The 10,944-nt window shown below is 33.9% G+C and overlaps 2 protein-coding genes across 2 annotated transcripts; one reads left to right on the forward strand and one right to left on the reverse strand.

Moving 5' to 3' along the window:
• The first annotated feature begins 4,789 nt into the window (after positions 1-4,789).
• LOC114381906 (putative serine/threonine-protein kinase-like protein CCR3) lies at positions 4,790-6,213 on the forward strand. The gene has a single exon (XM_028341130.1). It carries the CDS (start codon positions 4,804-4,806, stop codon positions 6,154-6,156), a length of 1,353 nt encoding a protein of 450 aa, XP_028196931.1. The 5' UTR covers positions 4,790-4,803; the 3' UTR covers positions 6,157-6,213.
• A 407-nt stretch (positions 6,214-6,620) lies between these two features.
• Positions 6,621-8,186, reverse strand: LOC114381907 (putative serine/threonine-protein kinase-like protein CCR3). The gene has a single exon (XM_028341131.1). The coding sequence runs from the start codon at positions 8,179-8,181 to the stop codon at positions 6,967-6,969; it is 1,215 nt and encodes a 404-aa protein (XP_028196932.1). The 5' UTR covers positions 8,182-8,186; the 3' UTR covers positions 6,621-6,966.
• Positions 8,187-10,944: the final 2,758 nt, after the last annotated feature.

Below are 10,944 nucleotides of genomic sequence, written 5' to 3' on the forward strand. Positions count from 1 at the left end.
ACACTATTTTTCTTTTAGTATATGTGGATGATATTATCCTTACGGGCAGCTCATCTTCTCTCATCCTGCAGATTACAACTCAACTTCATTCTGCATTCTCTCTCAAACAGCTAGGTCAATTGGACTATTTCTTAGGTATTGAGATCAAGTATCTACCTGATAGGTCTCTTCTCATGACTCAAAGCAAGTACATTAGAGACCTCCTTCACAGGACTCACATGGCTGAAGCTCATTCTATTTCTTCTCCTATGGCCTCTTCTTGCAAACTGTCTAAAACTGGTGGTGATTTATTTCAGGATCCTACTCTCTATAGATCTATAGTTGGTGCTTTGCAGTATGATACTCTAACAAGACAAGAAATTACCTTTGTTGTTAATAAAGTTTGCCAATTCATGGAAAATCCCTTAGACACTCATTAGGGGGCAGTTAATAGAATCCTAAGGTATCTTAAGGGCACCCTCTCCCATGGTCTTCTCATGAAACCTGCTGTTGTTAGGAAACCTTTATCAATTACAACCATGTGTGATGCTGATTGGACTTCTGATGTTTATGACAAAAGGTCAACCTCTGGCTCTGCTATTTTCTTAGGTCCTAATTTGATCTCTTGGTGGTCAAGAAAACAACAAGTTACAGCCAAATCCAGTACTTAGGTTGAATATCACAGTATAGCTCAAACCTCAACTGAGTTAACTTGGGTTCAGGCTTTGTTACAGGAACTCCAGGTTCCCTTTTCTACTCCTATACTGCTCTGTGACAATCAGAGTGCAGTAGCTATTGCTCACAATCCTGTTTTTCATAGTAAAACTAAGCATATGGAAATTGATGTCTTCTTTGTCAAAGAAATGGTCCTGTCCAAACAACATAACTTCTCATTTATCATATTCTATCCTTGGATCAATGAACTGATATACTGACCAAGCCTCTCTCCTCAACTACATTTGAGTTGCTAAGAAGCAAACTCAATGTGCAGCATTTCTCTAGCAACCCTCTACAATGTGCAGTATTGATAAGGACAGCTACTATAAATGCTCCCTTTTGTATTCAGTTTTTATTAAGGTGGAAAATATGAAATACACCATTCAGATTTTTTTACCTTTTTCTCTAAGACTATGAATATTTATTTTATAAAAAAAATATTAATATCTTATTTCATTTCACCCGTTACATACATTTTCCGTTATGGAACTTGTGAACCAATCCAAGAACAACATGATCCTCAAGAAAGCATATTTTATTTTATAGACTTACTGATGCATTTTGAAAAAATTAAAAATTTAATTTTAGTAATATACACAACCAAGTTTTATAATAAATAAATCTGTAAAGTTTCATTTAAAAAAAGAAAAAATATTTGAAGCTACAACTGAGAGCTAGCTTTAAGAAATCTAAAAGACCTAAAGCTGCAAATTCATAAATTTCTTAATAGCAGTTAAAAAGCATAAGTCCTAACTTATAATAAGAGAAAATAGCAATGATGAAATAGGGATAGCAACAGGTAGCGCATCGTATAAATGGTTATAGCTAAACCAAATGAAAGGACTGTATGATCCAAACCTTCTCCAAACTCATTCAAGATATTCTACAATATTACAAAGTACAAACATGTCTTGGTAGAAAATAATCAAACAGTAAAATGAAAAGAGTGGATAATATTTCAAGAACCATTTTAATTAGCATTCATATAAAGGATACAAAGACCTAAAACTTATTCTTCCTATAATTAGCTTCTACTCAAATACTGGGCATCTCATGAATATTTGAAATCAGCTACAACGTGGAGAAATCAGACGCTCATGATGATTGTGATGAAATAAGCTTCTTTACAAAAAAAATTTAAAAGTCACATGCACATTTTTATCTTACACAGTACACACTAGTTTAAAATTTAGACCTCAAGGAGAATCAAATTTTATTATTTTCTCTGACTTTCACTTATATTCCAATACATTTGTACGGATGTACAAAAGGTTATTTATTCATTATATCAAGAGCATAACCATGCAAAGGAGCGAATCCCAAACCCTATTGGGGAATTTAAATTATTTTATTTCAAATTTCTTAATGGTTTGATAAAAAGAAATTACCAGAGTAGAATGGGGATAGATACCCTATTAAAGACATGATATTACCATTTGCAGAAAAAAGAGACATTATTTTTTTTCAAAATTAATTTCCTCTACCATAGCCTCAGCTAACTACAAATCCTGTATATCTCTGCTTCCAAATGTAAATAAATAAAAGCCTGCGTCAAACCAAGTCAATATCAAATGGTACCTTGATATTTGATGCATGCCGACATAAAGGAGTGACAGGACATGGTTTAGGACATCTAGGTGGCTTATTGTCCATTTCGGTACCACAAGGAACCTGGTACAAAATCCACAACTCAACACAGAATTCAGGCAAGTGCTAGCAAAATTTGAAGAAATCCAAGTACATAGCGTCAAGATTCACGATCCAGAATATTGACAAAAAGAAGAGAAAATAGACCACCATAAACACACACAAAGCAAGAAATAGCAAAGAATATCAGTGTGTTTATGTGTGTGTTTATTGACACAAAGAATCAGCAAGATTAAGTAAAATTATCAGGTTATTTAATGCTTAAATATGTTTTTTATAATTGTAATATATTTCTTTTTTAATTTACTACCTAATTTTTTTTTTATTTTACTTCATGACATTTTTAAATTTTTTATTTTATCCTCTGTCATTAGTCTAAATTTATTAAATGATGATGTGGCACTCTATTAACTAATGACAAGTACCAAAAGTAAAAGTTTGAAAACTCACATAATTAAACATTTCATGTAATTAAATATGGTAGTGGTAGGAAAACTCACAGGATTTTACTCTTTCAATGTCCTTTTTTTTTTTCCCTCTTAAATAAGTAGTTGCAATCATATTTGTAATCTGGCTTCTGAAACAACATAGCATCCAGAAATGCACTCTACATTTTGCCAGGCATTAACATATATGCATTTGTGATTTGGCATACAACTCTAAGTTGGTTCTGAAATTTATCATTACCTTAATGCGTGGTTTGGATGGAAAATTCTGACGGAAACATGATTACCTCTCTAACTCTAGGTTTTCACAATAGTTCTGACTCAACAATTTGCACTATACTCTTACAATCAGAATTGCCAGGAATGAGTCCAATCCCAAATTGATGTCAACCAGAAAAATGATATGCTGCTTGAACATCTTGACAAGCCCACTCCTTTTTCAATGTTTTGGCATTTGCACCGAACAGTGGCCTTGTGAAGAACGATTTCATATCTTAGAAGTCAAATTGGATCAATAACAGGTCTACTCATTTGCTAGAATGCAAGAGCTACAAATCTAATATAAAAACACCGTTTGAGCTAATTATATTAATAAAAATCAATTTTAGTTTTACTTGTAAAACTAAGAAATAATTTTATAAAAGTTATTATTTATTAAATATTCATGTTAGAAGTTAAATATTTAAGTAATTAAAGTATAAAAAAAATTAACCTGATCCTTACTCTTCGGTCAGTTCTATGTTAATTGTCTTTACTACTTTAAACCTCTTCGTGCTTACACTATAATTATATTAATAAAAATCAATTTGAGTTTAATTGATAGTTTTGGTTAAGAATGATTAAATTTTTTTTACTTTACTGTTGTTTTTAATGAAATAATGAAGAATTTAATATCAATGTCAATTTTTACCATATTCAAAAGAAGAAAATTTCAAGTATTTTTGAAAAAAATTGATACAAAAACTTAAAGAAAAAGTCTTGAAGGATAATTAAACTGTCATTCTTGCTAAGCCCAAGAGTACAGACAATGTGAGGTTTGTGTAGATTTTAAGCTACTTAGGCTTATAAAAGGAGTAAGAAACAACAGGAAAATATATTAGACACCAAGTCTTAGAGCTCTCTAATGAATATATCTCTAATAAGAAAAACTCTCCTCTAGTCATTATTTCTTCGTTCTTTCTTCTGTCTCATCCTTTCTCCTATTTACATCAGCCCTAGAGTAGTCTCTCATGACAATAAAAGATTAAATCTCCATTGTTGGGAGTCTAGTAGACCAATTCTTGTAATATAACTCTTTCTTATTATCTATTTAATGCAATCTAATTTCTATTGTTCTTTTATGTACTTATTTATTGATTATGATTTGACCATCCATGTTCATATAGTGTTTAAAGGATAATACATTTACTAAGAACTGGGAAAAGGAAATCTAAAACTCTGCATTATGTTTTTATTACTTATATATTTAATTTTTAAATATTTTAAAAATTATATTTCGGGGGAGTATTTTATTGCTTTCGTGTATGTAAGTGTGTTGGGAACAAGAATGAGTCGGTGCTGGTGCGTTATTGATGGTAATTGAGTTTGATACTAAATCACTTATTAGGAGGAAAGGTAGGACACAGGAGGGCGCTCTCAACATGTGAGTGAGAATTAGTGCTTTGTCAGTTGGCTTTTACACTGAATTTCAGTGTTATTGTACATGTTGCAACTTCTCTGTACACTCCTTCTGATACAGGTTATTAACACTAAATCACTTTTGCTTAAAAAAAAAAAAAAGTGCATTAATTTTCTCACTTAGTAGACTTGTCAATAAGATGACAGAACTCAGTAAAAATACTTGACAAAAAAATCATAGAACGAAAAAGAAGACAGGTGTGAATGCTAGGACTAAAGAGAGATTGACTGTTGACTTTAAGGTGAAGCTTCCCTTGGCTTGCCTCGCACCTTCTCAATTAATATCACAGTAAGAAAAAGACAACAGCTGTGGATGTCAGGAGGGATTGATCCGCACATGCATATGGATTCAATCGATAAGGTGAAGTTTCTCTTGGCTTGCCTCGCACCTTCTCAATTAATATATATATGTATGTATGTGCTTTGGTGTCTGTATATGACATATGTGCTCAGTGCCTCCGCCAAATCAAATAAAATGGATACTGAAATGGTTGAGAGCATTGATGTCACAGATGATGCAAGGAGTTTTAGCTGGGCAGTGGACAGCGCCATAAGGAGTGATACTGGGTCCATTTTTGGAGAATCTCGTGTCCGTAGCTTTGCTTCGTTAGTTGACAGTGCCATAAGGAGTAGTAGTGCTACTGAAGCAGATTTGGAATCATCCCTTGTCCAGGCAGAAGACAGGGCGATGAGGACTGTTGCAGCACGATTAACAAAAGCCGTGTCAAATGCAAAAAGACATTTTGCTAAAGGATTATTTACCCGGGCTGAGCTTATACCAGTCACCCAGGCTGAGCTTGAACCAGCCACCAACAATTTCCCAGGATTATTATTTACCCTGGATGAGCTTAAAGCAGCCACCAATAATTTCTCATTTGACAACAAGATTGGTACTGGAGGCTTTGGTATTGTTGAGTACAGAGGCAAACTCATTGATGGTCGTGAGGTTGCAATCAAGAGGGGTAAAACCTGGTCAAACTCATTTGGTAAGTCTGAGTTTGCCTTGTTCTCCCGTTTACACCACAAGAATTTGGTTGGGCTGGTTGGATTTTGTGAACAAAAAGATGAAAGGCTCTTGGTGTATGAGTACATGAAGAATGGGGCGTTGTATCATCATTTGCATGACAAGAAGGGTAGCAGTGTGTTGAATTCATGGAAAATGAGGATCAAAATTGCGGTCGATGTTTCTGAGGGAATACAATATCTTCATAACTATGCATCTATTATTCACAGAAATATCAAGTCTTCCAATATTCTTTTCGATGCTACTTGGACAGCAAGAGTATCTGGTTTTGATTTTGCAGTGGGAACCTTTGGATATGTTGATCCTGAATACTTTCACCTAAATGTGGTGACGGAAAAAAGTGATGTGTATGGGCTTGGAGTTGTACTGCTTGAAATTCTAACAGGAAGGAGAGCTGTACTCAAGTATGGGGCGAAAGATTATGTATGCACCCCAATAAAAAGTGTGGTGGATTTTGCAGTGCCTGTTATTTTGGCCGGAGAATTAGTGAAAATTTTGGATCCAAGGGTTGGACCACCCGATGAGAATGAGGCCGAGGCAATGGAATTAGTGGCCTATACAGCTATTCATTGTGTGAATTTGAAAGGGAAAGATAGACCAACCATGGCTGACATTGTGGTCAATTTGGAGAGGGCTTTGGCTATTTGTGAGAGTAGCCATGTATGATAGGCATTTTCATCGATACTATCTCTGTTGAAATCAAATCTAAAGCTCTTTTATTTCTTTCTTGTTTTACTTTCAACATGATATTGCCATCATATCTACCATTTCTAGCGGTACCGTGTGACACCTTGTACAATTTTTATCTAAATTCTTGTTCAATTACTTCTCCACATGCCCAACCAATGCTCTAAAAGTCAACTTCTTGTTCACACTGTAAATTCTTAGTAGCTTCCTTGTTCGAATGGGACAAAGTAAGTGGAATATAGTGAAAGTACCTTCTCCTCCAACTGTAAATAAATAAATATTTTTTTAATTAACCATGCTCTAATAGTTAATTACTTAATTCCTTCCTGATCATTGAACCCTAAGGTGCACTAATATAAAGATAACAATATTTGTATGCATATACAGGCATACTGCATACACATGCTTCAGTCATTAATGATACTTTAATCTATCATGCCATGTCTATATAAATACAATGTGCAAAATTAAATTGCCAAAATAGAGTGTAATGATACAGAAAGAATGATTCTCCTAATCTATACAGGCCAAGAGTTTACCCATACAATATATCCGAAAGAAACAATAAAGTTAAGTATGAAATACAGAAAGAATGAATACGAATTCACAAAGTTTTCAATATTTTGTCCCCTCTTTCCCGGGTTTGGACTGTATCATTGAGAAACCACAGAGACGGTACCGCTGGAAATGCTATATATGATGGCAATATCATGTTGAAAGTAAAACAAGAAAGAAATAAAGAGAGCTTTAGATTTGATTTCAACAGAGATAGCATCGGTGGAAATGCTATCATATATGGCTACTCTCACAAATAGCCAAAGCCCTCTCCAAATTGGCCACAATGTCAGCCATGGTTGGTCTATCTTTCCCTTCCAAATTGACACAATGAATGGCTGTATAGGCCACTAATTCCAATGCCTCGGCCTCATTCACATCGGGTGGTCCAACCCTTGGATCCAAAATTTTCACTAACTCTCCGGCCAAAATTGTTGGCACTGCAAAATCCACCACACTTTTTATTGTGGTGGATACAAAATCATTCGCCCCATACTTGAATATAGCTTTCTTTCCCGTTAAAAGTTCAAGCAATACAACTCCAAGCCCATACACATCACTCTTTGCTGTCAAGACATTTAGACCATAGTACTCAGGATCAATATATCCATATGTTCCCACAGTCCCCATTGTTCGGTAATCCCAGTCAGGTTCTGGATTCATCAGCGACAAATCAAAACCAGATACTCTTGCTGTCCAAGTAGCATCGAAAAGAATATTGGAAGAGTTGATATTTCTGTGAATAATAGATGCATAGTTATGAAGATATTGTATTCCCTGTGAAACATCGACGGCAATTTTGATCCTCATTTTCCATGAATTCAACACACTGCTACCATTCTTGCCATGCAAATGATGATACAACGCCCCATTCTTCATGTACTCATACACCAAGAGCCTTTCATCTTTTGCTTCACAAAATCCAACCAGCCCAACCAAATTCTTGTGGTGTAAACGGGAGAACAAGGCAAACTCAGACTTACCAAATAAGTTTAGCCAGGTTTTAACCCTCTTGATTGCAACCTCATGACCATCAATGAGCTCGCCTCTGTACTCAACAACATCAAGGCCTCCAGCATCAATCTTGTTGTCAAATGAGAAATTGTTGGTGGCTACGTTAAGCTCAGAGACGGTGAATAATCGTGCAGCAACAGTCCTGATATCCACAGCGGAAGCAAAAGCATGCACTGGGGAAGGGGATGATCCCAAATCTGCTTCACTGGCACTACTACTCCTTATGGCACTGTCCACTAACGAAGCAAAGCTACGGACACGAGATTCTCCAAAAATGGACCCAGTCTCACTCCTTATGGCGCTGTCCACTGCCCAGCTAAAACTCCTTGCATCATCTGTGACATCAATGCTCTCAACCATTTCAGTATCCATTTTATTTGCTTTGGCGGAGGCACTGAGCACATATGTCATATACAGACACCAAACCACATACATACATATATATATATTAATTGAGAAGGCGCGAGGCAAGCCAAGAGAAACTTCACCTTACCGATTGGGTCCATATGCATGTGCGGGTCAATATGGGCAAGCCAAGAGAAGCTTCACCTTAACGTCAACGGTCAATGCTCTCTTGTTAAGTATTTTTACTGAGTTTTGTCATGTTATTGACAAACCTACTAAGAGGAAAAAATTAATGTATTTTTTTTTTAAAGCAAAAGTGATTTAGTATTAATAATTTGTATCACAAGTAGTGTACAGAGAAGTTGCAACATGTACAATAACACTGAAATTCAGTGTAAAAGCCAACCGACAAAGCACTAATTCTCACTCACATGTTGACAGCGCCCTCCTAATAAGTGATTTAGTATCAAACTCAATTGCCATCAATAACCCACCGCCACCTACTCATTCTTCTTCCCAACACACATACACGGAAGCAATAAAATACTCCCCTGAAATAAGATATATTTTAAAATATTTAAAATTAGAATATATATATATATATATATATATATATATAAGATAATAAAAATATAATGCAAAGCTATAAAAAAATAAGGTATGCATAACATAATTTTTTTTAAAATTCTTTCGGTCCAAATATAAAATAAAATAAACACTTTTCTAAATGACAACGGTAATAGCAATAATGCAAAATGGAATAACCTTATTCTGAAAACAAATTTAGATGGCTTGCGTATATGATTAACCATTAACTTAAAAATAGTTCTCAATTAAATTAGTTAGGATAGAAGTTGCATATAATAGGGAGAAGATAAAAAATCATCAGTAAGTGGATTGAACCAACAAGCTGAATTTAATCAATTTTCATGTTTAGTTAATTTAACTGTCTCATGTATAACCATTCAAAATCAGATACTCTTGCCGTCCAAGTAGCATCAAGAAGAATATCGGAAGACTTGATATGTCTGTGAATAATAGATGAATCTGCATAGTTATGAGTGTTTAACTTAATTTTGTGTTATTTATGTTACAAATGTAGTAAAGCAAAGGTTGTTTATACAAGCGACAGTGCTTACATAAACAATTTCATGTCATATGCTACATTAGAAAAAATAAAAAAGAAGCAACATTACTTAAAGTAAAACAAGTCATGTAAGCACTCTCCTTAGATATATACTCTAGGAGCACTATTTGATAGGCGATAATAACAAGTGCAATAATTGCTAACACGAATACCCCAAATATAGACTGACAAAATGATAATTTTGACAAAAACATTAGCATGATCATACACATAAATTTGCATCTGCTTCATTCAAAATTTTCACTAATTCTCCAGCCAAAATAGCAGGCACTGCAAAGTCAACCACACTTAAGGGGTAGGTGTCTCCACATTCGCCATACATGAATATAGGTGTCTTTCCCGTTAAAAGTTCAATACACATCAATCTTTTCTGGAAACCAATTTGTTCGAATGTAAGGTATCCAAAGGTTCCCATTACTAAATCATCGCAGCGATTTTCTGGAACTATGTATGACAATTCATGATCCGATACTCTTGCCGTCCAAGTAGCATCAAGAAGAATTGGAAGACTTGATATCTCTGCGGATAAATTTGGAGGGGCCAAAATAGTTAAAATTATATTGTATAAATTAAAAATAAAAATATAACTTTAACGTCCGCTTTATTTGCTAAAATAGTTAAAATAGTTAACAAATATTTCCGTTCAATGTTTGATGTTTGATTTGAAAAAAAATTATGAGACAACTAAAAATAATCAGAGATGAGGGTAGAACAAAAATTAATTCAATTTTTCGTATTGTATCATTATTTCGAATTCACATTATCTATTAATTAAAAAAACTTTTATAATGATATTAATTGAAATTTACATTATCTATAATAACCAACAACCTTATTATTTGTTTATTTTAAATTCATGTTATCTACTACCTTGTCATGTCAGATATTTCAAATTTTTATTATCATTCATAAAATATAATAATAATAATAGAAATTCTATTAAGATAACTAATATTAACATGTGATGAGCGAGGGTTATGCTTATATTATTATGCATGTGTTGTCCATTGTTAATCAAAAGTTGTGTGACTTAGCTCTCAATAAGGATTAAGAAGACATCTTTTTTGTTAAAATGTAAGGATTAAAACTTTTAACCTTGATTCTGGTTATTGTATTCGTTTTAGAAAAGGGGTTTTCTCAATGAAAAATTGTAGATGAGTTCTACAAATCATTATTTTGAGACGTTCTCGAAGGATTCAAGAAAGACTTAGGGAAGACAAGGGTTGTCTTGTTTTGTGGTCTGATTATAAAGAATTTACAATATTTACTGAAAATTTCAACATGTTTTGTTGAAGACTAGACATAGATCCCATTGATAATGATCGAACTTTGTCTCATTTCTCTCTAACCCTTAACTCTTTTATTCTCTGACCAATGCTTATGTATCTTGATTCTTATGAACTGACATCATAAAAAATTCATATATGAAACATTTGTATTGCATAAATCATTCTCTCTGAATCACAAAAATCTAAATCAAATGTGAAAAATCTTGTAAGAAAATTGTTTAATTTGGTCTAAAATTTTATATATCCAATTCATCCCTCTCTGTATCCTTGTCCTATGCATTTCTATACATCCCGCAACTCATCCCAGATAACTGCAACATATCTCCATTCTGGAGTGGGAGTTTAATTATGAGATACATATCTGGAAAGATGGAAAGAAGAGGTGATTAACATTTTAACAGCATAGTTTGGGAATTT

Source organism: Glycine soja, chromosome 13, assembly GCF_004193775.1.
Source record: "Glycine soja cultivar W05 chromosome 13, ASM419377v2, whole genome shotgun sequence".
NCBI lineage: Eukaryota > Viridiplantae > Streptophyta > Magnoliopsida > Fabales > Fabaceae > Glycine > Glycine soja.

Bases quoted from the DNA above. Each gene is read 5' to 3' on its own strand.
- LOC114381907 (XM_028341131.1), bottom strand. From the start codon at position 8,181: ATGTATGTGGTTTGGTGTCTGTATATGACATATGTGCTCAGTGCCTCC.
- LOC114381906 (XM_028341130.1), top strand. From the start codon at position 4,804: ATGCATATGGATTCAATCGATAAGGTGAAGTTTCTCTTGGCTTGCCTC.